Raw genomic sequence first — 27,930 nt, forward strand, 5'->3', positions numbered from 1 at the left:
GATCAATAGTTCAGACTAGTTTATAAGAGCAGAATAATTTTGAAAAACTACACTTACATGCCTGAAACCGACAAAAAGGTAGATGTTGCCCTTTTAATACAAAATAAGACTATTGGATTCCAGAAAAGTGCTATTTGGGTAAGGAGCACAGGTACAATTTCTCTGTTTATTTTCACTTCACATTTGCTGTAACCTGAACTCTTCAAACAGCTTTACAAACAAGAAAATTGGTCCATGGCTCTGATGAAAATACAAGAAACAAAGCAATTTGTACTACCTACCATTTAAAGAGAAGGGTTTTAGCAGAATCGGCATTGCCTTGCTTGTTCTCGATTATTGCCATGGCAGTAAGCGTGTGCGCTTTCTCCTGCTCGGTTTTGGCGACAGACAAAGCAGTCTTGTACGCTGACCATAAAAGAGAGGGGGAGAAATGTAATTACTTGTGAATTAGAAATCATGCATTTAAAGAACAACCTCTGGAAACCTAATTCATTTATATATATAAAAGTGTTACTTAAAAGAAACCAACAGAAAACTAATATGAGGAAAAGATGCTAGTATGAAAAGGTTTACACAGGAAAGATGAGGCACACAAGAAGGCCACTTTATCTACCGGTACTTTCAACAAAGGGTAAAAAGCATACACCATATTTTTTGGACTACAAGATGCTCCTGATCATAAGACGCACCTAGGTTTAGAGAGGACAAAAACCAGGGGGGAAATATATATACTAAACCTGGAGCATCCGCGCTGCAGGGGCGTCTTGTGGATGTTCTCACCCCCAATTATTATGTACCCCTTGCACCTCTTGTGTCCCCCTCTGCCCCCCTTGTGTCCTTGTTTGTCGTGTTACCCTATGTGTCCTCGTTTGTCCCGTGTCCTCCTCCATTCCCCTTTGTGTCCTCATTTTGTCCCATGGTCCTCCTTCGTTCCTCTTTGTGTCTTCCTTTGTCCCATGTGTCCTTCATCCCCCTTTGTGTCCTCTTTTGTGTCCTATTTACAGTGGAATGATGATTCCACTATCCAGGGCCCCTCAGATGCCCCCGCATAGGGCTCGGTGGGTAACACAGCTGCAGCTAGCAGCACAGGCCAGAGGGGAACCACTGTCCAGGGCCCTTCAGATGCCCCCGCATAGGGCTCTGTGGGTAACACAGCTGCAGCTAGCAGCACAGGCCAGAGGGGAACCACTATCTAGGGCCCTTCAGATGCCCACGCATAGGGCTCGGTGGGTAACAGCTGCAGCTAGCAGCACAGGCCAGAGGGGAACCACTGTCCAGGGCCCTTGAGATGCCACCGCATAGGGCTCTGTGGGTAACACAGCTGCAGCTAGCAGCACAGGCCAGAGGGGAACCACTATCCAGGGCCCTTCAGATTCCACCGCATAGGGCTCGGTGGGTAACACAGCTGCAGCTAGAAGCACAGGCCAGAGGGGAACAACTGTCCAGGGCCCTTCAGATGCCACCGCATAGGGCTCGGTGGGTAACACAGCTGCAGCTAGCAGCACAGGCCAGAGGGAAACAACTGTCCAGGGCCAGAGGGGAACAACTGTCCAGGGCCCTTCAGATGCCACCGCATAGGGCTTGGTGGGTAACACAGCTGCAGCTAGCAGCACAGGCCAGAGGGAAACAACTGTCCAGGGCCCTTCAGATGCCAGCACAGGGGGCTCGGTGGGTAACACAGCTGCAGCTAGCAGCACAGGCCAGAGGGGAACCACTGTCCAGGGCCCTTCAGATTCCACCGCAGGGGGCTCAGTGGGTAGCACAACTGCAGCTAGCAGCAGAGGCCGGAGGGGAGCCAGGCAAAGGCAGGTACGCCCACCGGTACCTGACGACATAATTCAGGGCACCTGGTCACCCACTAACCATGTAGCACCCAAAGTCCCGCCTTTTACAGGGGCAAGCGCAATATCAGTGCCCACTGACAACTTCAGGCCTGGTGAATTCTTCCAGCGGTTTGTGGGTGATGATTTGCTGCAGCACATTGTGGAGCAAACTAATTTGTTTGCACAGCAGTATCTTGCCCAGAAGCCCACCTGTTATTTGGCTGAAAAATGGGAGCCCACTACCATACCTGAACTAAAGGTTTTTCTGGCCCTAACACTACACATGGGCATAGTCCAACAGCTAGAAATGAGACTTTCTGGTCTAAGGACTTTATGCACAGCACACCCGTTTCCAGCTTCAATGAGCAGGCAGCGCTATGAGGCTCTTATGAAATGCCTGCACTTTGCTGATAATTCAGACAATGTCCCCAAAGATGATCCTGCCCATGACAAGCTTTTTACCTCCTGCAAATGGCCATGCACAATGCTTTTGTGCTTTTTAAAAAGGCAGGTCATGGAGAAAGCTAACTCCCATTTATGCGAAAAGTTTTAAGGTCGCTGATTAATGAAAGCATAAATATTATGTAGGAATTCAATGCGATGCAATTGGATGGCGCAGTTCGCCTAAGGGGAATACATTTTCCTGCCCTGATCCCCCCCTAACCCAATTAAGAAGAAGTAACAGAAGCGATGCCGGGTGTGCACCAAGAATAAGAGGCGGAGTGACCGCAGATACTACTGCCCAAAGTGCCCCTCACAGCCGGAACTCTGCGTTGTCGGCTGCTTTGAGGCATATCATTCACTTAGCAGCTATTAGACTTTTTATTTTTATTACCCGAAATTTTCACTGGACTTTAATTTTTCCTCTCTACTTTTATTTACCACTTACTGTCCCTCAAAGAAGCTCAGTTACCACTAGTTCACATTACCACTTGTTTTGGGGTGTGGGAGGAAACCCAGAAGTTTGGAGGAACCACAAGACTCCTACAACCTGCAAATATTTTTTCCCACTTGGACTTTCTGCTGCAAGGCGAGAGACTTTACTCTGCAGAGAACCCCCCCATCTTCTGACCACTGGCTTGCCTTGGCATATGATCTCTGGATTGTCTCCATCCTGCTAGACCTGCAATGGTGAGTTCCAAATGTAACAAAATAACTATCTGAGTAGGTCTGGGTCTCTAGTTTTCAGATTGGTAACATTTGTTTCTTTTAGGCCTTGTTTCCATCTGTGCACTTCTATTCTCTTCTGTCCGCTTTTTATCAGCACATCAATGTTAGAGATTGATACATGTTGCTGGAAAGCGGACAGAAGCACACAGATGGAAACAATGCCTCATTGTATGTTCTTACACTCTGCACTTGGGCTTTGAGAAGAAAGAATTACATTGTTACATTTAGTAAAAATAGGGCCTAGAAAAATCCATTGGTGCTGCTCATGGTTAATAGTGTATTGCGTGGCCAAAAAGCAATCTGATATTGTATAAAGGGTATCATTTTAACCGTGACAAGCAAGAGAAGAGAATTTGAGGTGTTTGAGAGATTATGCACATGCCATTTGAATTGTCTTTTTGTGCCAAAGTGAAAACAACTGTAAAAAAAAAAATGCCATTTTCAAAGATATGGTGCAATTTCAGCAAAACCGCACAAGTGCAAATGTTACAAAATATGTACATCTGAGTAGGTCTGATTCTCTAGTTTTCAGAATGGTATCATTTATGACCTGTATCGAATGTTATGAGACTCCAGGGGTTTTGCTAGGAAAGAATGACTGTATTGCTTCTGGTGAAAAAAATGTCCTTGAAAAATACATTGGCGCTGCTCATGATTAACAGTGTATTATGTGGCCAAAACGCTATATGATGATGTGTATATGGTAGGCCTGAACGATTTTAGGGAAAAATTGAATTGAGCGATTTCTGTCTTAAATTGCGATTTCGATTCGATTCACAATTTCCTTCAAATAAAGCTTTGTTCCCCCTCTGTGCCTGTTTGTTACCCCTCTGTCCCCCTGTCTCTCTTTGTGACCCCTTTGCCTCTATATGCCTCCTCTGGGTCTCTCTCTTGCCCCCTTTGTGTCTCTGTGCCCGCTCTGCTTCTCTCTGTCTCTCCTGTGTCTCTCTCTGTGCCCCCTCTGTGTCTTTGTGCCCGCTCTGTGTCTGTGCCCACTCTGTGTCTCTCTGTGCCTCCTCTGTCCCCCAAGATGCATTAGTTCTGGACATAGCTTCCAGCACGAGTCCAGCGATACCCATCTTTACACTTCTTCTCCTGCAAGCTCTAATGCAAGGAATACTTCCTGTACGTCATGTGACATGGAACCTGGAGTTTTGCCAAGCACAAGAGCCAGCAGATGGTGATAGAGAACGGGCAGCATTGGACTCGTGCGGAAGGTATGTCCAACGCTGTGGGCCGGCCGCGCCGGGACTTTGGGAAAGTTTGAAGCCACTTCTTCAAACTTCCCCCCTGTGGAAATGACATGATCGCGATAATTGTCGCTTTGACGATTCCAAAATTGTGATCTTAGTGATCGCGATTTCGGTTTAAATTCGATTTATCTTTCAGGCCTAGTATAGGTTATCATTTTAACCATGGCAAGCAAGAGAAGAGAATTTGGGGGTGTTTGAGAGATTATGCACATGTCATTTGAATTGTCTTTTTGTGCCAAAGTGAAAAAACTGTAAAAAAAAAATACCATTTTAAAAGTTATGGTGCAATTTCAGCAAAACCGCAGAAGTGCAAATGCTGAAAAAATATGTATATCTGAGTAGGTCTAGTTCTCTGGTATTCAGAATGGTATCATTTATGACCTGTATCGAATGTTCTGAGACTCCAGGGGTTTTTCTAGGAAAGAATGACTATTGTTTCTGGTGCAAAAAATGGCCTTGAAAAATACATTGGCGCTGCTCATGATTGACACAGCTCATGAACTGTGATGAGCAAGAGTAGAGAATTTGGGGTGTTTGAGAGATTATGCATGTGTCACCTGCTTTTTTGTTTTTTTGGCAAACTGAATGAGAAGCAATAAAATGATTTCCATATACTCTGTACCAAAATAAAACACTTGCAAAAAACACCAAAAGTAACAGAATTGAAAAGGCGAATGCATAGGAACTCAGCTTTTTAATATGTATGCTATGAAGGTGTATTATTGTTATATTTGCAAATAAAGGCTTGAATTCATTGGTAGTATGCAATGAGAAAACAAAAAACACAACGTAGAAAAATTACACCTTTATTTCTAAATAATATATTGTCACCATACTTTGTACTAGTGACATAATTTATATCTTGTGATAACCAGGACAAATAGGCAGATCAAATGTGTGGGTTTTATGCACAGTGGCAGTCTTTATTTTAAAACTATAGGGGATGAACTTGGAGAAATAGTGTATTTGTTCCCCTTTAAAATACATAACAAGAAAAGTTATTACTGAAAATAAATATCACCCCAAAAAGCCTATTTAGTGGCAAAAAACAAGGTATTGATCAATTTGCTGTGATAAGTGGTGAAAAAGGTAATGGCGAATGAAAGGGAGGAGCGCTGAAAGGTGAAAATTGCTCTGGTCCGTTAGGGTAAAAACCCTTGGGGGTGAACTGATCAATAGCATGCTGTCATTTTCTGAAAACTTTTATATTTAATAAGCAAGTCATCTTTTGCTGTTTCCCCTGTAAAAAAATAATAAATACCCTTAGGGCCTGTTCAGACTGTCAGCGTATGAAGAACGCGTAAAAAATCAAAGAAACGCATGTTGAAAAACGCATGCGTTTTTCTTGCGTTCTAATGCGTTTTCTATTGCGTTTTGCACACACGTGACCCAGGGGAAAAAAAAGAATTATGGGAACCGCAGAGGGAAACGTACGCTAAAAACGCAATAGTACGCGTTTTTGATACGCGTCCATAGGCTTTCATTGCGTCCGTTTCTATGCGTGACGCACAGAACTGCGTGCAGCAATGCGGATGAGAAACGTATGCGTCTCATACGCATACATGTGAACGAGGCCATTAGAAAACATTGCTAGCCGTTTGTATGCGCATAAACTTTTCCTACGCGTTCTGAAAAAACGGCTAGCAATGCATATAGTGTGAACGGCCCCTTAGGGTTCATTCACACTAGTTAGTGAGTTGAAATGCATTAAAGGGAACCTTAACTCTATTGATGTCTGCAATAGTTTCCTGCACCAGCGGGCATGCGTAAAAACGTACTCATGGCGGCCAGCCGACTCACAGTCGGCAAAAAAAGAAACTAGCTGGCAGCGGGGGGCCAGAGGAGCCATGAGTGACTGCGAGGGCACAGAATAGCTGCAGGGGGCTGGTGGATGCCCCAGGTAAGTAAAACGCTTCTTTTTTTTTTTTATTTGTAGAGTTAAGGTTCCCTTTAAAATGCATGCATAAAAACTCATACATGGGTTTGTGAGTTGTGCACTTCTATGAGTTTTAATCACTCCAAAGAGTTGCAATGCACTGCACAGCAACTCACTGTTGTAGCGTGCATGATAAAATGAAAGTATATGTGCAGTGCGTCAAAACTCACTGCAATTCACATAGTGTGAATGAGCCACCCAACTTCTTTTTAAAAAAAAAAAAAAAAAAAAAAAAATATATATATATATATATATATATATATATATATATATATATATATATATATATATATATTTATTTTAACCTTTAGATATTTAAAGCGGAACTGTAAATAGATTAAAAACAAACTGTTTCACTTACCTGGGGCTTCTGCAAGCCCCCAGCAGCCATCCTGTCCCACGCTTGTCCTTCACAAGTCTCCGTTCTCCCACCGCCGCTCTGTTCCAGTCCTTGACTTGTAAGTTGAGGCCAGCACAGCCCTGCCAAGCGTTTCCTTTCTACGTGTTCCGGTCTACTATTGCAGACTGGAACGTGAAGAAAGAATACGCGTGGCCAGAGCCGAGCAGGTGCAGTGGCCCGGCGGCAAAAATGAAAGTAGCTGGCAGTGGGAGAACTGAGGCTCGTGAAGGACCGACATGGGACAGGATGGCTGCTGGGGTCTTCCAGAAGCCCCAGGTAAGTGAAACAGTTTATCTATTTACAGTTTCGTTTAACAGTGAGCATGTGTGAATTTAAAACCTGGGTATAGCATGAAACCTGGCTATGGCATAAAACCGGGGTATGGCATAAATCAAGCTAAGAAAGAATTTATTTCAGTATACCGCCCAAAATTTTGTATCTAGGCAGTCAAAAGGTAAGTGTGGTCAGTAGTGGGTGGTGCCAGGAGCAACATTTTTAGTGTGCCAACATTCCAGTCTTCCCAATAGTGTCCTACATTTTTCCTTTGCTACAGTTTTTTAGTGTATGACACCATGGAATATGGGAGCACTATGCAAAAACTAATTAGACCCAGTAGTACCTTTCCTAACATGGTCTGTGCAGATGTGAAGAGAAGGAGGATTTCAATGACAGACACTCGCAGCATAGCTGAGACCTCCACAAAAGTGATGTTACCTTTCATGCTGTCTTGCAGAAGCCCTTTCTTGAAGTATGCAAGAGCCAGCCACGTGAGGTCATCAAACTCTGTCAGAGCCAATGATTTGTATGCCTGGATGGCATCCTCATATTGACCTGCAGCACTGAGGGATAAGAAATTCACTTTCATGTTATCTTCAGAGTCACTTTCATATAGCATCAGTCAATACAACACACACTTTCATCGTTTTTTTCCACTGTTCTATATTTCACACTGAAAAAAATGCAGGTTATATGAGAAATAATAAACTCCACTGACAGGTCAGGTAGTTGCTGTGCATGTTTTCTCTAAATGAACTTGTTCTTTTGGTTGTGTTTAGGAGACGTGTGTACTGTGGCCAGATTTTCCAGTACAATTACTACATGGCAGAACACTAGCCGAGAAACTACAAAGCACAATATCCAACAAAGATAGCAGCTACATGTGGCTTGTACGTCCCCGGCTAGGGATCACCACCCCAGTCTGTAGCAATTTTCTTATATAATTAGGGAGACAATCCATTCAGGTCCTTTCTTTCTCATACTAAACAGGATCTGTCAAGCGACTCAAGCACCTGGACCTGAAAAATGAGAAAATGAACCTTCCTATGAAGGAGGTTTGCAATTGTGTTGTTGGGGGGGCCAGGGGTTGGGGGTAGTGTCATTACTTACCTGACCTTACTTATCATTACTTACCTATGGTGGGCTGCTCCTCTAGCCCACCACCATCTGTATGGAGATCTCCACAATCCCCAGGGAGGACCGCAGTTTAAAGTTCCCACCGATATTGCACGTTTCATGCCACCACAATGCATGCTGGGAGATGTAGTCCGCAGATATGAGTACATCTACCATCCAGGAGATGTAATCACATCTATGGATTACATCTTTAGTCCTGCATTGCGGCGGCTGGGAGGGCGCAACACTGCTGGAAGCTTCAAACTGCAGTCGCTCCCAGGGGAATATGGCAAACTAGATGTGGATGGTAGGTTAGAGGATCAGCCCCCTGTAACTAATGACACACCCCTCCACAGCACATGGCATTAGGAAGCCTCCTTATGGTAAGTTTAACTTTATGATTTTTCAGGTCTAGGTGCTTGAGTCACTTTATATTAGAACTACCAACCTAACTCGCACCCAGGTTTTAATCATATAATAAAAATTAATTACCTACATGGAAAATCAGTTCATTTAGGTGTTGGCAGCTGGCTATATACTGCCTAATTAGTGCCGATGCAGTTTCATTTGAGTACTGAAGTTTGTCTCTGATTTCCAGCGCTCAGGGGTTTTCAGCTGATGGGGTAAATTATTAATACTTGTATTAATTAAGGGTATCGGCTAGGGTTAGGTGTTGAATAGGAAAGTTGATGTTAAAGAAAGACTGAAGGCTTGAAAATAACCTGTTTTTATTAGCCAGTCCTTTTCAGCATTAATGGCATAGATGAAACGCCGCATTCCCGTGGCTAAACGAGACCGTAGTCACCCCGAAATCCCCAGGGCAAATTGCGGGGCTCCTTCCTATTAGAGGCAGAGCTTTGTGCAGTAACTCTGCCTCTATTCGCATCAATACCTGCAGATCACTGCCTCCCCCTCTCAGTCTTCCTTCACTGAGAGAGGCGGGAGGAGGCAGAGATTCGCGGGGATTGACGTGACTGGAGGCAGAGCTATAGCCCAAAAGCTCTGCATCCCCCGGGCAGCAAAATCCACGACTTTGAAAGCTGTGGAATTTTCCCCCGGGATTTTGGGTTGATAAAGGCCTCGTTTAGCCGCGGGAATGCAGCATTTCAGCTATGCCATTAAAGCCAATGGGTACCGGATTAAAAAAGAAAAAGTCAGATACTCACCTAAGGAGAGGGAAGGCTCGGTCCTAATGAGCCTTCCCTCTCCTCTCCCGGTGCCCTCGGTACTGCGCTGGCTCCCCCGTTCGCGTCCGCCGCCGCAGGGACTTCGGAGGTCTTCGGGAGCACTCGGGCTTCCGAAGACGGGCCGCTCCATACTACGTACGCGCGAGTGTGTCATAGAGGGCGCTCGCGCATGCGTAGTATGGAGCGGCCGCGTCATCGGGAGCCCGAGTGCTCCCGAAGGCTTCTGAAAGCTCCTGAAGGCATGCGGAAGTGGCAGTATTTGACCGAACTGGTCGAATACTGCTACGGGGGATCCTGCGCGGGACATGGCACCGGGAGAGGAGGGGGAAGGCTCATTAGGACCGAGCCTTCCCTCTCCTTAGGTGAGTATCTGACTTTTTCTTTTTTAATCCGGTAAACATTCACTTCAATGCTGAAAAGGACCGGCTATTAAAAACAGTTAATTTTCGAGGCTTCAGAGTCTCTTAAAGGCTAGAGAGAGTTTAGTTTGTTTGAATTGAATAGTATTTTGTACCAATTCTATATTTTGTTTATTGTCTGTATTATTTTGTACCCCACATTTGTTTCTTATTTTGTACAGCGCCACAGAATGATGAATGGATCAATCTTACTAATATAATATAGTTTATGAATCAATCTTACGAATATGATAAATGTGAAAGTTTGGATGTTAGTTACTCGATCACGCTAAAATGGCTGAACGGATTTGAATGAAATTTGGCACACACATAGTACATTCCCGGGAACAACATATAGGATACTTTTTATCCCCATAACCAAAAAGTGGTCACGACAAATACTAATGTCACTGGGAAAATGTAAACTCCAGACATTCTTACACTGTTAATGGCAGGGTTCTCAAACTTTGCACAGTTGGTCACTGTGTGACTGGGATTAATATTCAGAAAAGTGGGTGGAGCCTACAAAAGCCAATCATAATTCACCTATTGATTTTCAAGGGGAATATTTAATTGCTGCCATTCTTGCACGGTTAATGGCACAAGCCTCAAACCTGGTACAGTTGGTCACTGGGTGACGGGTTCAAATTCAGAAAAGGGGGTGGCGCCACAGCCAATCAGATTTGTTTCATTTCAGTGCAAATTATTGATGCCAAAGACCACAAAAGCTCACAATCTAGGTCATTGAGTAATTGTGCGTTAGTGTAAAAAAAAAAAAAAAGTGGACGGGGCCAACTCCAGCCAAATACATACCTGGGCAACGACAGGCCATTAATAATAATGATAATAATAATACATTGGGTTAGGAGGTTAGAGTTCTTACGTTAGAGTTTTACATTTATAAAGCTGTGCAATAAAATTCTTATTCCTACCAGAGTGACCTTCCATAATTACGGATGGCAAGATTATAGCGTTCCTTGTCTTCCTTGTCAGTAAGTATAGAAACCACACTAAGAAAAGAAAAAAAAAGAGAAACAAACATTTATACCTTTTACAGTGGAGCACATTCATAAAGGTTCTCCTGAGTTACAGGTCACAAGTAATGTAATAAACCTGACCTAGATTCATTAGAAATCATACGCTCTTCGGCATCAGAAGTGTGCAACCATCACCTGCTGACAAATACCAGCTGTGTGATTTCCGTCATATTTTCCAAACCCGCAGTAAGCGTTATTTCAGACCACCTATATGTATTAAGAAAAGAAAGCAATCGCTGCTAGGGGGGCAATATGGCCCAAATAAGGGCTGATACAGCTGCCAGCAACTCCACAGAGAAAGCCACCCAAAGTAGCTAATGATCGCCTAACAACTACATCTAAAGGGGGCCACACATCATGCGCTACTTGAGCATTGACGTTACCTCTAATGCAATTATATTTCTATTCACATCGGGTACGGTGGCTTCCGTTGGGATAACGCAAGGCTTGTTGTGTGTTTACTGGAGGACGTCCATTTTTACAGTGACTGTGAAGCATACTTTCAATGTATGGTATGTGTCACATCGCATGTCTAATGCTTGATGCAACTTTTTACTACTGCTGCAATGTTATGGTAATGTGTATACTGTAGTGCAAAAGGACCCTTTAACACTTAATCAGTTACTCTCAGGTATAACTGAAAAAAACTGATTTTCAAAGTAATGCCCATGTTTTCCTATGGCATAGTTCACACTTAACGCGTTTTAACTGAAATCTTCTTCCCAATGCACTGCTATGGAAAAACGCGTACCAACGCGCACTAACATACCAACTGATTAAGTGTAAACGGGGCCTAAGGGTGCATTCTCACTGCTTTAGTTGCGTTGCAGAATAATTTGTCATGTCAACTGACTGCTCATACAATGCTATGAGCCTGTTCACATCACTGAGTTGTAAATGGTTGCGTTATTTTAAATGCGGGCTTTGTATTAAAGTGTACGTTATAACGTGTGCGGTGTTCTTTGCAGTTCACACACACTATAATGCATGCATTATGCAACACGGGCAGTGTGAATCCACCCTAAGGCCCTGTTCACAGTGGAGCGTTATGATATAACTGTCGCTCAGTAACGCTGCTCACAGCACTGCAATGCTCTACCTATAGCGATATTCACAGCGCGGTGGGGATTTTGCAGTATAACAGTGGGCGGCATGGTAACGCATTGCAGTCCATTACCACAAATCTTGCATTGTAACAGTGGAAGTGAAGCATTTTCATTTCATTGCTACTGATCACTGTGGAAACGGGGCCTCACACAAGATCATCAGATTCTGGAACTTCCGAACAATAAACTGCCAGTTGATTAATCAGTTGTCTGTTAACTGTTGGCCTTGCTGGTTATTCTATTGTGAGTGGCTCACGCATATTTCTGGTTCTGTGTAACTGGAATTTCAATAATTTCTTTAAATTACAATTTTGGATCACTGATGAACCGCTGGCTGCCATACTAAAATAACCTAGTCAGGAAAAATAGAGATACACAAAATCATAAAAAGAGTAACAATAACAAACAGCAAACAAACGGATTGAATAGTGGCCAAATGCAGAGATCTTGGTTCAGATTTGATCTGTCACATCAACCAAATTTACATCTGTGTAGTGTGAGGCTCTGACAATGCAATCTGAATAGCTGGTTTACAATGGTCCCTCACACTATTTAATATTGATAAACTTATTATCATGAAACTGATGCAGAACCAGTTTTAATTTACTTTATAATTTTTATTTTATTATGTGGAACCATGACGACTGCTATAATTAGCCAATATATGATCGTATTATCAGTTCTTATAAAAGAATCACACTGTACAAAAAAAACAGAAACTGTTCTGCAAATATGAACACTAATACCAAAATACAGGGCGGCATAGTTTTTGTGATTATTCAGATTTTACCGTCGATATGCTTCCTTAGCCTGGATCTTCAGCTTCAGGTGCTCATTTAAATATCCCAGCATTGAAAACGCTGTTGGATCATTCTGGATCCGCTCTGTTAAGGTAAGAATATACAAATGGGGTATTACATTAAGAACATCATTCCTCTTAAAGGGAACCTGAAGCGAGTAAAATTATTTAAAATAAACACATGACGTAGCTGCAAATCAATATTACATACTAACCTCGCCGTCGGTTCCTCTCAGAAGCTCATTATTTTCTTCTTACAGTGATTCCTTCCAGTTCTGATAATATTTTGTCAAAACTGAAATATACCAGTTGCTGTCAGTAATATATCAGCAGTTGTCAGTTACAACTGAATATGCAAGGTAATGTCCATGTTTTCCTATGGCTCATGTGGGTGATATTACAGTTTAACAGTGTGCTGACCAAGCAGCTGTTATGGGGTAATGGCCATTTTTAAAATGGAGGCAAATTCCATTGATCACAGTGGACAAACAGGACACAGGAGAGGAGAAAGAGATTGAGGAGTACACTACACAGGAGGTAAGTATGACCTGTGTATGGTTATTTTGACTTTTTATTTTCAGTTCAGGAAACCTGCACTGATTAGAATAATGCAAACTGACACCTTTTTAAATCTGTATTTACTTGGCTGTTGTACTAATCTAATGCCTTAATTAAAGTGGACCTGAACTCAGAACATCCTCTCTGCTATAAAAGATACGCAACAGCATAATAACCTTTAAAGGGACTCCAAGCACCTCTCATTGGCATGCCTTTAACCTCCTTGGTGGTAATGACGAGCTCAGCTCGTCCACCACCGCCGGAGGGCGGCGCTCATCATTTTTTTTGTAAAACACGCAGCTAGCACTTTGCTAATCTGATCGCCGCCGCTAACCGCCGTGATAGAGGGCCCCCCAGACCCCGTGCACAGCCTGGCCAATCAGTGCCAGGCAGCCCTGAGGGGTGGATCGGGATTTCCGATGACGTCACGACGTCAATGACGTCATCACGATAGTCGCCATGGTGACAGGGGAAGTCCTAAAGGAAATCCCGTTCAGAACGGGGTTTCCAGGCAGGCATATGAGCCGGCGGCGATCGGAGGGGGGGGGGCACAGGGAGGGGGGAAGCATGTAGCTATCTCTAGGCTATCTACATGATTGAAAAAAAAAAATAGTGCTGCGCCACCACCCTGGCGATCTTAATAGAACGCCAGGATGGTTAAAGGAGAACTGTAGTGAGGGGTATATGGAGGCAGCCATATTGATTTCATTTTGAACAATACCAGTTGCCTGGCTAACCTGCAGATCCTCTGCCTCTAATACTTTTAGCCATAGCCCCTGAACAAGCATGCAGCAGATCAGGTGTTTGACATTTTTGTCACATCTGACAAGTTAGCTGCATGCTTGTTTCTGGTGTGATTAACACTACTGCAGGACTTCCCGGCATCTGGTATTGCTTAAAAGGAAATAAATATGGCACCCTCCATAACCCTCTCACTACAGTTCTCCTTTAAACTAAAACATTTCTTTGTTACAGCTGATACAAATCCTAAACTAAATCTGCACTGTTTCTACTTCCTGATTCATGGAAGCAGACATATTGTTAACACCCTGTGCTTTCAAATGAGCTTATCTGCCATCTCTGCTGTGGCATGGATGCTTTTCTCTCGGTTTTCCTTCTATCCTGTGCAAGAGTTCAGGTCCACTTTAACTCTCTCTCTTTAAACCCAATTCTGTTTGCAGTTTCACTGCCTCGTAATGCCAAACTTATTTTCAGGTTCCACACTTTACACTTCACAGGTCAAGTTCAAGGTAAAGCCACACAAAACATTAGTGCAGCAACAGAAGCAATAGACGTTTTTTGGCAGTTGGACAGAGCAACTGCCATTCACTGAGGGCCCATTTCCACTATCCCGAATTCGCATGCGTTTTTCGCATGCGAATTCGCATAGCAATACAAGTGAATGGGACTGTTTCTACTTGTCCGGATTCCTTTGTGTTTTTCTGTGCAGAAAAAAATTTGCATGGCAGAGCCATCAGAATTCGCATACCGCTATGCGAATCACATACAATGTATTTAATAGGAAATTCGCATGCGGTTTGGGTATGCGAATTTTCATGCTAATTCGCATGCCAATTCGCATAGAAACAATGGAAAAATCACACCAGCACTGCCATGGTTAAATTTGCATACATCGTCATCCATGCAAATTCGCATAGACCCGCATGCGAAATTCGCATCCGCATGCGAATTTTTCCTGCGACGATTCCCCCCGCACAAGTGGAAATGCAGCCTAAGTGTTTTTGAAAATAAATCTATCCCTGAGAATCCCATATAAAGAGATGGATTCGTCCAAAACCTGCCACTTCTGTCAGATTTCTACAACCTACTGAAAGTGACAGCAACATAGTAGAAAAGTAATTTATGGCGCATTTTACTCTGGAAAAAATGTACTTCTTATTTGTATATGTTTGTACATATTTTAAATTTTACAGTTTTTCGCTGTAGTGCCCCTTTAAGTCCTCTGATTGCTGTTCTTCTTCACTCCTGCATCTCCCAGCTGCTCTGCTGCGTTTCCCTCATGCACAGCAGACAAATTTGGATGCAGGGTGATCACAAAAGTCGGCTCCCCCTGCTCCTGCTGAAACTCCTGCCTGCACTAAATACTATTCTCCCTCCGAGTTGTAGCACCTCAGGGAATGCGTAATTTGGGCTTCGGCTACTGCCAGTGGCTGAATTACCTAGGTTTTTTTCTAATTTGAGTACCGGCTATTGCCAGCACCAAAATTAGTCACAGAGTTCCGCTATAGCCGTTATTCTCCTTACAGCCTATAGCTCTGCCCAAATCATCACAGCAATGTTGCACCGAAAGTAGCCGATTCGCCAATGTGGGTCAGGTGACACGCCGGGGAACCATTCGAGGAAGCAGAAGAGCATCTTGGAGCTGCAGGAATGAAGAAGATGGACTGTGCTCTGCAAACTTAGAAAGGAACACCCCATTAGAAACCCCTCTCCCCGTATGCCTAAATTCCAGTTGACCGGGACTTTGTGTGCTGTGCACATGTTTTTGTTTGTTTTCCAGTCTACATGCTACTCATTTAAAAGTTAAGGGTCAGCCTCTGCAAAGTCTGGTTCCTGTTGAATCATCAACTTTTCAAAATTTCTGCTCATCTATACTCGTTTGCATCCAAGTGCAGCATGTGTTTTTATTTATTTTAGCTACGGAGAGAATGTATCATACATTTATCTTTCCAATTTTTATGGTTGGACACAGACAGGGCAGGGACAAGGTCCTCCAGCACCCAAGGCTGAGACACCAAAGTGCACCCCTCCATCCCTCCCACCCCAGCCGTCACACACTGATTGCTATTAGACTAAAGGTGGCCATACACTGGTCAATTTGCCATCAGATCGACCAACAGATAGATCCCTCTCTGATCGAATATGATCAGAGAGGGATCGTATGGCTGCCTTTACTGCAAACAGATTGTAAATCGATTTCAGCATGAAACCGATCACAATCTGTGAAGCTGCCGCTGCCAAAGCACCCCCCCCCCCCCCACCTCGCATACATTACCTGATCTGGCCGGCGCAAGTCCCCTGGTCTCCGCTGTCTTCTCCACGCTCGGCTCCAGCTTCACTGTACTTCCTGCTGGGGAAGTTTAAACAGTAGAGGGCGCTCTACTGTTTAAACTTCCTGTCCGGACAGGAAGAAGTGAAGCCTGCCGGAGCCCAGCGGAGAAGGAGCAGCGGGGACACGCGCCGGCCGGATGAGGTAATGTATCGCCGCTGGCGTCGGTCATCAGGCATTCGAACGCCGCTATCGACGCACTCCCGACCCGCAGGCGATCGAGCGAAATCTTCCGCACGGTTGGATTGATGGGACGGATCGATTTCAGACGGAAATTGCTCGTTCTGTCAGCGTGTGCACAACGATTTCACAGCAGATTCGATCACAGTGATCGAATCTGCTGTATATTGGCGGAAAATCGTTAGGTGTATGGGCCCCTTAAGAGGTGCCCCAGCACACCCCCCCCCCCCCCCCCACACACACACACACATCTTAATCTCTAGTTATCTGGCTCGGCAGTCACTGCCATGTATACTTTTTTCTTATTTCTCTTTGCTTCAAACACAATAGGGGAATGACAGCCTACACTGCGCCCTTAGGCTGGAGCCTCTCTCGCCTCTGCCTTGGACACAAACAATTCAGTAATGCGGTTGCTTATATGACGAGTGAACACTTTAAGTACCTGTATATTTGCTCAGTGCCAGATGAGCGGCAGACACAGCATTCATTTGCACAATGCTATAACGATACAGCTCTGTGTTTCTCTTGCTTTTATCCTGTAGAGTCGTACACACCCAGTGAGCGTATCCATTGGCCCCCTCCGTCTGTGAATAAAACATTTAAACAGACTATTCAGAATCAGTTTGTAAGTTGTTAAAATAACTTTATCTGAAGGATACACTTTAACAGAGCTCAAAAGGTTAACATGAAACTAGGAACAGAGGACTCATTTCATTAGACTTTATCCCACCAATGTTTAAGTACACCAGAGCAATCCACTGTAAAAGCCTCAGCTAGCTTGTATAATGGTGTGCTGGGAACAGCTAACCCCATAACAACATAAGCATACTCCACTCCACTCAGCACCCAAGCTAAGCTATCTAATTAAGAATGCACAAAGCAGAAAGGATAAACAGAACATCAGACAGCATGATTCTCTGCATCAACACTGTGAATTAAAATACAGCTGTGGCATTTTAAAATGCTCCAGTAAGGGCCAAGTGTTTCCTAGCATAATCCTGGTGTCATCTGATGTGTTTGAGGTGTTTTGTTAGGAATTTACTCAGAATTTAAGGGATTCATTTAAATAATAACCAATTATTTGAATTTAGCATAAAGAACATAGAGAGAATCCCCATGAGAAGTTGAACTAGTCCAAAGCCTGTCAGATTTTTACTGTCTACTGTAAGCAAAGCACTAAGGAGAAAAGTATTTATACTGCATTTTACTGTACAAATGTAAATATTATACAGTAAGCATGTGCACACCTGTATTTTAAATTTTACATTTTTCACTATAGTGGTCCATTAAAGGACAACTGAAGAGGTATATGGAGGCTGCCATATTTATTTCCTTTTAAACAACAGTGGCCTGGAAGCCCTGCTGATCTATTTAGCTGCAGTCGTGTCTGAACAACACCAGAAATAAGCATGCAGCTAATCTTGTAAGGTCTGACAATAATGTCAGAAACGCCTGATCTGCTGTGTGCTTGTTCAGGGTCTATGGCTAAAAGTACTAGAGGTAGAGAATCAGCAGGATAGCCAGGCAACTGGTATTGTTTAAAAGGAAATAAATATGGTAGCAGCTTCCATATCCCTCTGGCTTCAGGTTCCCTTTAAGCTGTAATGTATTATTTGACACAACATTAGGGGTAAACAAAAGTGATAGTGTCAACTGACCAGATTTTCTCTGTTTAGCACAAAGCCAATGTCTCCTGGATATCATTCACAGATAGCTAACTAAATGTTGATTTTGTGGACTTATGCTTCATATAAAATTACTGGACACTAAATGTAATAATATTATAGCATGTGTACTAAATGTAACAAAAAAAACCAACACTTTTAACCATTCAAATAAAAGTTAAGATGGAGGGAGGCATTAAATAATTGAAGTGACTTCACCTGCTAATAATTTAAATATACCAGTAAACCATTTCCCAAGCATTATTACATTTTGTAGTCATTCATAAATACCTACTGTTACTAGCAACGGGATAAGAAAGGCTTTACATTTTACTCACATGAACAAATCGTTTCCAAGAAAACAAACTACTTTTAGTTTAGGGTAATTTCTAGCTGTGACTTACGTGCATACTAAGCTCAGTAGTATGTCGGAAAAGATCCATAGTCTCATAGCTACCAACGGTTTCAGCAATCAGTGCCTACAGAGACAAGTCACAGCAGGTCAGAAATTGTTCAGCAAGTGTCAGGATTGTAAGATTAAATTCATTGGCAGGTACTAATAGCAGTCCCGGATTTACCTCGTAGCAGCCTATAGGAACAGATGTCCTGACCTCCCCCCCAATTTGGTGCCAATTTGAATAATTATTATTTTGTAAAACGTATTTTTCCGCTTGCCGACGCTCATCCACTGTTACCCGCCATGAAAGAGGGCCCCCCCCCCAGCAGACCCCTTGCGCAGCCTGGCCAATCACCGCCAGGCTGCGCTATGGGGTGGATCGGGACTCCCTGTGACGTCACAACGTCGATGACATCATTCCGTTTGTCGCCATGGCGACGGGGGAAGCCCTGCAGGAAATCCCGTTCAGAACGGGATTTCCTGATGGGTATGATCGCCGGCGGCGATCGGAAGAGGTAGGGGGATGCCGCAGGGAGGGGGGAATCACGTAGCTAGCGCTATGCTAGCTACATGAAAAAAAAAAAATTAGGTTAAAAAAAACCTCCCACGGCCGTGCGCCGTGAATCAGAACGCTAGGGAGGTTAGGGAAACAGGATGCACTTGAGCTAAATTTTGAGCTTTATGGCGAAGGCTGTGAATACTTATGTGCATGTACTTTTTTTTTTTTTTTGCTTTACAGTAAGCAAGACTCATTCCGTGTATGTGAACTATACAGGGCCTAGGCTTCTACATCAAGAATGTACTCACCTGACCAATCCAGCATCTGACATACGATGGTTCAAGAGACTGGGCCACTTTGAAAGCTTGATGACTTTGCTTCAAGATAAAAAAAAATATGATTTACTCTGTGTCAGGCTACGCCGATGGCTACTCAATTTTACAACAGTGAAGGGGAGGAAATACTAAATGGCATCTTACCTCAATGTTTTCATTAACCAAATACAGTGCACCCAGATTAGTCCATGCCGCGGCATTCTGTGAATGAGAGGACTGTTAACACCTGGTTACCATGACATAAACCCTGAGGAAATGATTACTAATAGACTCACATTAGGCTGGCACTGGATAGACTTGATGAAAGCATGTTGTGCTAGAGCATTATTGTTAATACCTGAAAAACAAGGGTACATATATTACAGATCCATGTATCATATTTTAACTTGAAAATGCACAGAATATTTTATTTATGTGTTACAAACACTGTAAAAAATCAAGAGATTCACCTATGTTTGTGTGAGTAGTGCCTGTAGCTGTACTCCTTGTTAACAAGGGGTGCAGCTACAGGGGTGGCAGGAGTGGAGCTGAAGAGTTTGTGGAAAGAAATATGGGAGCTGTGGTAAAAGTTAGTGATGGTACATGCCACCAGATAGTGAGTGTGAGAGTGTGTGTGAGATTTGGAGAAAAAAAAAAAAAAAAGTCTGACTGAGTAGAACATGCTCTGCATCACTGACCTTTACATGACTGTCCATGTGCAGCCACAATATTGGGCATGATTCACAGAGCTTTTTCACCTGTTTTCACCTTATGTATGTTACTTTTTGAAGATACCAAAGAGCAAAAATATAATATAGTTAAGGTAAGAAAAGTAATATTGAAATGAAGTTAACCAGGAACAACTTACTTTGCGTGATAATTTTGCTTGCAAATGCGCTGAAAGGATATTTTTATCAAAAAGGTGATAAATAAGTCATTTATGAGAAGTTTTGTGAATGGAGCCCAATGTGTACAATGCCTGGTACACACCATGCAATTTCTCGTCTGAAATGTATAATAGATGGGTCAAATCGCCTATTTCCAGCAGATCTGATTTCTGATCGCTTTTCTGATCGATTTTCCGATCACTTCTATACAAAATCAATCAGAAAAACGATCCAAAATCAGATCGGACCTGCTGGAAATAAGCCATTCGGATAGTTTGTCTGACAGGAAATTGCATGGTGTGGACCAAGCATACGCGGGCAGATTTTGCAGCAGATCCATTCATAGGTCAGCTGTTGAAGCAATCATTGTGCTTGCTTTTCAATAAGCCTCAGCAACCATCTCTACTGGACAATAGCAGAATTGTTTAGTGAACATGAGCTATACTCTGCAGAAAGTGTGGGGTACATAGAAAGCAGCGTTATAGCGGTTAGCTGGTCAAGAGGAGCTTCCTAATTCAAAGAGCCTGCTTCATCTGTGGACTGTCATTGGAGTACACGTCAAACTGCAGGGAAACTAGCATGTAGAGACTTAGATTCTAAAAGGAACACAGGCAAGTTTTAAAGTAAGGACGAGGTGACGTGACAGGATGAGATGGGCATGTATGTACAGTGCGAAGCACACAAATACGGTAACTGCGCTGTGCTCCCTTTTTTCTTTCTCTGCCTGGAAGAGTTAAACATCAGGTATGCAAGTGACAGTTTCTGTCCAGTCGGACCACAGAGTAACCCTCACTGATATGGAATTAACATCCATAAAACTTTTTTTTTTCCTAGCAAAAAATGGCTTCTGAGAGCAGGAAAGACATAAAAAGGGTCAACAGCTCATAGATTGTAGCTCTGGCAAACGTCAATGAATGTGTAATGGAGCAGAAAAAAAAAACAGTAAAAACTTAAAAAGCATATTTAAATATCAAATAAAACTGATATATCTAAAAAAAAAGTCACTTTTAGGAGGAGGATAGATAAAATTGTTTATCTCATCAGTTTATTTTCACCTCAATTCGCGTCTCCATTAAGTACCTAATCATTTACCTAAATCAGGTTTCATGTAACTTCAGGTTTTCTTTCAACACAATGCAATATTATACCTTTAGAGCAGCAAACAACACCAAGGGAATTCCAGTACTGATGGTTGCTACTGTCCATCATCAGTGACTTCTTAATGCACTGTGCAAAAAAAAGGAAACATTTTGAGTTTTTTGGGGGGGATGGGGGGGGGGGGGGGGAGAAGTGTGTGTGGGGAGGGGTGTGTGGGGGGGTTGGGGGTTCTACCCATAAACAACAATGTTAATGAATGCATATGTACTGTGTATATAGCTGATGTTTCAGAAGACTTCCCACAACACAAGACCACATATTAATGACAATCACAGCTTTTTCTTTATAGAAGGATCTCAGACATTCATGTAAGACTAGCCATTAATAGTCCAATTTTAACAAACGATCAACTTTCCATCCGATAACAGTGAGCAGATTGGAAAGACAACAAGCGAGTGGAAAATCAATAATTGTTGGATCAATTCTACCTAAAATGGTTGGATTGGTTATACTTTCAATCGTATTTATGGGGATGATCGATGATTTATGATTTTTTTCTTCAGATGGCTATTATCTGGTCGATCACTGGTCGGCTGAAGCTACACGCGCTCCTTCAAAGTGTAGTACGCTGGTATGTAGTGCGACTGTGATACTTTACTAGTGCAGCCGCTACTACATTAATTAATGTAGTAGTGGCCACGCTAGTAAAATATTGCGGTCGTGCTACATACCATTGCATGGTACTTCAAAGGAGTGCGCGTAGCTTCAAGGAGAGTGCATAGCTTAAAGAGAACCTGTACTGAGTAAAATTATTTAAAATAAACACATGAGGTAACTTCAAATGAACATTACATAGTTACCTTGCCCTCAGTTCCTCTCATAAGCTCACCATTTTCTTCTGACAATGATTCCTTCCAGTTCTGACAACATTTTGTCAGAACTGAAATATATCAGTTGCTGTCAGTTATATATCAGCAGCTGTCAGTTACAGCTGAGAGGAGAACTGATGTGTCCATGTTTCTATATGGCTCAAGTGGGCGATGTTACAGTTTAACTGTGTGCTGACCAGGAAGCTGTTATGGGGTAATAGCCATTTTCAAAATGGAGGACGGAGAATTCCATTGATCACAATGGACAAACAGGACGCAGGAGAGGAAAAATAGACCGAGGAGTAGACTACACAGGAGGTAAGTATGACTTGTGTATGTTTATTATGACTTCTAATTTTCAGTTCAGGTTTTCTTTAAGAGGGCATGCTAAGCTGACAGCAGTGTGCGCTCACTGATTTAACCCATGCTGCTTAGTGCAGTAAACTATCATGAATCAACCCTTAAGTTCCCAAAGTGTAACAGAAGCTGGCACATGCCTAGAGATAGTGAATAGGAGGTAACGCTTTTTTTATGTATTTAGATTTGGCAGAACTTTAAACATCTCCCGTAATTAACCTCCTGATTTATCCATATTCATTCATCTTACTTCAAACAATTTAAAGGGATGTTAAATGGCTCTTTTAAACAGACATATGTAAATGTGATTGTGGAAGACTTTCATAGGTAACATCATTACCAGTTAATTAACTCAGAGCGCTTTTCCAAGATAGGATCTGTTAAATGAGGGTGAAAGTTCATTGTGTGAGGAATAAAAACAATGCTTTCCAAGTTAGCTCAGAACATTACACCACATTTTAATATTATTCCAGATCATGACCTTGCACAGATCTATGTACTGTAGTGCTGGGAATACATGATGAGATTTTTCAGCAGATTTACTGTCCGATCATTTTTCTGATCGATTTTCATTCACTTCTATGAGAAATCGATCAGAAAAACGATCGAATTTCAGATCAGACCTGTCGGAATTTATCTGTCGAACCATCTATCTGCCAAAAAAATCTCATTGTGTATTCCCAGCATAAAAGTTACAAGCAAAATACGAAATCCCATCAGTGATTCTATAGAATGCCTAATTCATTTCAGGCAAAGTACAAATAGCCTTCATTCATTTCAAAATAATATGTACAGTTTAGACTGAGCATTTTGTAATTTATCAACTCTAAGCTATTTGATTGTTGCATTATTTATTATTTATGTTATTATTTAGTATTTATACAGTATAGTGCTGACATCTTCTGCAGCGCAGTACAGAGTACCGGTATATTGTGTTGTGACTTAACTGTCACTCAGAGGGGCTCACAATCTAATCCTTAGGCCTCATTTCCACTTAGTGCACTTCTGTCCACTTTTTATCAGCACATCAATGTTACAGATTGACACAGGCGGCTGAAAAGCGGACAGAAGTGCACCAGTGGGAATGAGGCCTTACCATAGTCATATATCTATGTATGTATAGTGTAGTGTACGTATCGTAGTCTAGGGCCAATTTCAGAGGGATGCCAATTAACTTATCTGTATGTTTTTTGTATGTGGGAGTGCCTGGAGGAAACCCACACAGACAGGGGAAGAACATACAAAGTCTGTGCACAGATAGTGCCCTGGCTAAAACTTGAACCAGCCCTGCAAGGCGAGAGTGCTAACCACTATGCCACCATGCTTCCTGTAGATTTGGTTTGTTCATGTGGTCACACGTTAAAGTGGAGCTGTCAGCCATACTATCTCAGCAAAAAAAAACACAGATAAAAGTAGATAAATACTTGCTCTACTTCTATAACATACTGTATGTATTGCACTGTCCACTTTTTGATTTTAGTGACTTTTCTACAGTAAAAAAAAAAAAAAAGGAGAAAACCCTTAGCATTTTTCGATTTTGTCTGTGCCTTAAAGCCAATCATGTCAATTTCCTCCCTAAGGGCCTTTTTCCACTAGCCTGCGATTTGCTTCTGATCGCAAATCGCAAGGTACATTAAACTAATGGAAACTGCAGCAGCAATTTCCATTAGTGCGATCCGATTGCGATTTTGGTCAAAGCGCAATCGTCGTCCTGCCGCGTTTTGTATGCGATTGAGCTGGACTATAATGAGTATAGTAGCTCAATCGCAATTGCAATCGCATGGTGGAAATTGAAACGCGATTGCGATCGCGATTGCAATCGCATTTCATAGTGGAAAAGAGCCCTTACTCTGTGTATGTATCATTGCCCATCCCCCTCCCAGTCTTCAGACACCCCCACCTATATCTGCAGTAGAAAGTGCATTGAGAAATATTGGCCAATCAGAGAGGAACAGAGGTGTGGAAGGGGAAACCAGGAGGGAAAGAGGCTTCAGCCATTCAGGCTGCATTAGTTAAGTAAACCCAGCATATGCCCTGCAACTTCCCTTTGTGTGGCAGATGTACCAAATAAGAGCCAGGGAAACTGGGGAATGACCTTTTTATGGACAACAAAAATAAGAGAGATTTTTAACTTTTGGATTGCTTGGTTAGCATCCTTATTACTAATTTACCAGATAAAAATATAGAATTTATTTTTGATTGTATGCCCAACAGTTACTCTGTAAGTACAGCATATTACTAAGATCATCAGAAATCCAGGTATTCAATGCTATAAAAACGGTACCACAATCATAAATCAGTACGAAATACAAAACTTTGCCTGAAATTATTTATGGTTTCTACAGAATTCATGGATTTCATACTTAGCATTTTCTAGCTAGAAGTACAGGCAAAGGTTGGACTGTGTTAAAATCTTTTAACACACTCCAACCTGCAGCCCTGTATTGATCTGAGACGTATCTATGTGCTTTGTGTCCTATGGGAGAAAAACGCTTTACAAATGTGACTGTATTGTAGAATGTATAAAACTGGAAAAAAATGTAGCCTATTACATTTGAGAATTATGCTTGGGATTTATAAACTTTTTCTTGCTGCTTCACACAGATAATTACTATATAACCATGTAAAAAAGGAGTGCTATATACAACAAAGGGGTATTCTGTACCTGTAACTACAATTGGAGGTACTCTTTAAAGTGTACCCGAGCCAAACCACAGATACAAAATCAGATACCTTGTTACAACTCATAAAGGCTCATACACACATCAGACTATAGTCTTTGGAAAATGAAAGATCACAGACCAATCTTACCACCCTTCATGTAGTATGAGAGCCATACCCTACACAGTCTATTCTATGGAGCTGAACTCCCCTTCTTAATGATAATCATCTTAATTTGTCCTTTACTTATCAATGGTCTTCTACGGAGATTAGTTATCTGGACATACTTCTGAAAGGCGACGAGACTTTGTGTACCTTGTCGTCCAGAACCTATCGGAAGCCGTGTAGTGGGAATTCTACTCTGAGGGCAAATAGCTGCCACCCATCGCACACCATGAAGGCCATTCCGGTCGGGGAGTTTATTCGGGCTCGCCGGAATTGCTCTTCATTGGAGGCTTTTAATTTTGAGTGTGATGTTGTGGCGTCTCGCCTCAGGGAACGCGGCTATCCGAACTGGATGATTACACGAGGCCGACACATCGCCTTGAGTAGGAATAGGAATGATCTTTTGTCAACACATCATAGAGTCTCTGAACATACTACCCGCCATGGTGAATTGACCTTTGTCACCACTTTTAGTGAGGAATTTAAACGGGTTGTTTCCTTAATTAAAGACCTTTTGCCTGTTTTATGCCTTGACCCACAAATTGAGGCAGTCATTAGCAAGGGGGTCAAATTTGCTAGCAGACGGGCCCCCACTTTGGGTGGTTTTCTTTCCCCCAGTCTTTTTTCCGCAAGGAATAGCCAACCGTGTTGGCTTACTACGGTGGGTTCATATAAATGTGGGTCACGTACTTGCAATTATTGTTCCCTGCATACGGTTACTAAAATGGTCACCTCTTTCTCTAGTGGTAGAACCTACCGCCTAAAACAATACATCAATTGTGGCACTAAATTTGTAGTGTACGTAGTGTCCTGCCTTGCATGTCAGCTTCAATATGTAGGTTGTACAACTCGACCTCTAAGAGAACGCATTGCTGAACATTATAGAGGCGCTGGTTGGCTGACAACGGAAATCTCCAATGTCGCCAAACATTTTCGCCAAGTACACGCGTCGGATATGTCATCTTTCTCATTCCAGGCGGTAGAACGTATTGTTAAACCTCCAAGAGGGGGTGATTTGCATAAGATCCTACTTACTCGAGAAGCCTATTGGATTTTTCAATTAGACACACGAATACCGAAAGGCTTAAACTCGAGATGGGACCTTAACCGTATCATGTAAGATATTCTACTTATTTATTTATTGCCTCATTTTTTCCATTTAACCTATTTTGTATCGATATTATGCTGTGTTTTTTCCATTAGAATTTTTCATATGAATTTTCCATATGATTTTCTTGACTGCTATGTAATCCTTTTTAATTGATTTTATAACCCCTCCCAGTCCTGCAGACTACCCTAGGGTGTTCTTCTAGATTGGCTGGGGGCGGGCAACAAGGGTGTGGTATGTGGAGTATTTAATCTCACTGTTTCACTTTGGATCAATGCTATGATTAAGGACCAGTGTGTGTCCGAAACATGTTAGTGTATCCTGTGCTGTGTCATTAGTTTCCAATAAAGTCATTTTTGATATTTTTGCAACATTGAGCGGAACCTCACTTTTCTTTTTCCGAGCTGAACTCCCCATCAGAAAAGTATCTTTGCAAGATGCTGCACACACAGATGCTGTACAGACACAAAAGATCTGTAGCTGCAAAAGATCTGTTCCTGCCAAAAATCCATTCCTGCAAATTGCAATGATAGTCTATGAGATCTGCAGATCATCATACACACATGATTTAACTGACTTTTCATCTGCAGATCAAGCAATCATCCGCAGATCTGAAAATCCATCCTGGTGGATCTGATCTGCAGATAAATGTCAGATAAATCATGTGTGTATGATGATCTGCAGATCTCATAGACTATCATTGCAATTTGCAGGAATGGATTTTTGGCAGGAACAGATCTTTTGCAGCTACAGATCTTTTGAGTGTGTGCAGCATGTTTGTGTGCAGCATCTTGCAAGGATTTTTTTCTGATGGGGAGTTCAGCTCCATAGAAAAGACTGTGTAGAGTATGGCTCTCATACTACATGAAGGGTGGTAAGATTGGTCTGTGATCTTTCATTTTCCAAAGACTATAGTCTGATGTGTGTATGAGCCTTTAGGATCCTGATGCTTCCCTCTCTAAACAGTTAGTAGCAGATTTTGAACCTACGCTTCGGCTCGAGTTCATTTTAAAATTCACCAGCGGCCAATAAATGCATAAGAGCCATGCTTGATTTCAGAGGAGCTGGTCTCTCCCCTTCAGTCAAGTAGCACAACATACCTGCACAGATCTTTCCAATAGATTACTGCTGTCACTTTCTCTGCTGTTGTCACACAGCAAGTGTTGGGCTTGGTAATAATAGTTTATGCCAAGATCACACCATAGATTTGCTGACGATTGAAGCTTCAAGGCTCTTCCATAACACCTTTAAAGGTAAACAGATGTCAATTCAAAGATTAATTCATGGCCTAATATTTATAAGAAATACATGCACACAAGTACACATACATTTTATTACTTGTGAAATAAAATTGAGCTGAAGTAACCTCATGAGAGGAACTTTAACCCAGGATTAGACTTCATCCCATCAGTAGTTGGTAGCCCCTTTCCCATGAGAAATCTTTACCTTTTCTCAAGTGGATCATCAGGGGGCTCTGTATGGCTGATATTGTGGTGAAACCCCACCCACAGTGTGATATCAGGGCCATGATAGTTTGCTGTCTGTGAACATTGTTGTACTATGGGAAATAATGGCTTTTTCCAACTCCCAAGCAATATCTCG

General features: G+C 42.4%; 1 protein-coding gene across 3 annotated transcripts in view; it reads right to left on the reverse strand.

Moving 5' to 3' along the window:
- Positions 1-27,930, reverse strand: part of SKIC3 (SKI3 subunit of superkiller complex) — a 244,395-nt gene that overhangs the window by 70,286 nt on the left and 146,179 nt on the right. For all 3 annotated transcript variants that reach the window (XM_068247711.1, XM_068247706.1, XM_068247702.1), the window contains 11 exons: positions 27,429-27,573; positions 21,219-21,297; positions 19,480-19,541; positions 19,349-19,405; positions 19,178-19,246; positions 18,378-18,452; positions 16,752-16,893; positions 12,493-12,586; positions 10,492-10,569; positions 7,297-7,421; positions 282-405 (listed from right to left, as the gene is read on the reverse strand). In XM_068247711.1, the coding sequence (XP_068103812.1) occupies positions 282-405; positions 7,297-7,421; positions 10,492-10,569; positions 12,493-12,586; positions 16,752-16,893; positions 18,378-18,452; positions 19,178-19,246; positions 19,349-19,405; positions 19,480-19,541; positions 21,219-21,297; positions 27,429-27,573 (1,050 nt within the window). The remainder of the gene's footprint in view (positions 1-281; positions 406-7,296; positions 7,422-10,491; positions 10,570-12,492; positions 12,587-16,751; positions 16,894-18,377; positions 18,453-19,177; positions 19,247-19,348; positions 19,406-19,479; positions 19,542-21,218; positions 21,298-27,428; positions 27,574-27,930) is intronic.

This window comes from Hyperolius riggenbachi, chromosome 1 (assembly GCF_040937935.1).
Source record: "Hyperolius riggenbachi isolate aHypRig1 chromosome 1, aHypRig1.pri, whole genome shotgun sequence".
Lineage (NCBI taxonomy): Eukaryota > Metazoa > Chordata > Amphibia > Anura > Hyperoliidae > Hyperolius > Hyperolius riggenbachi.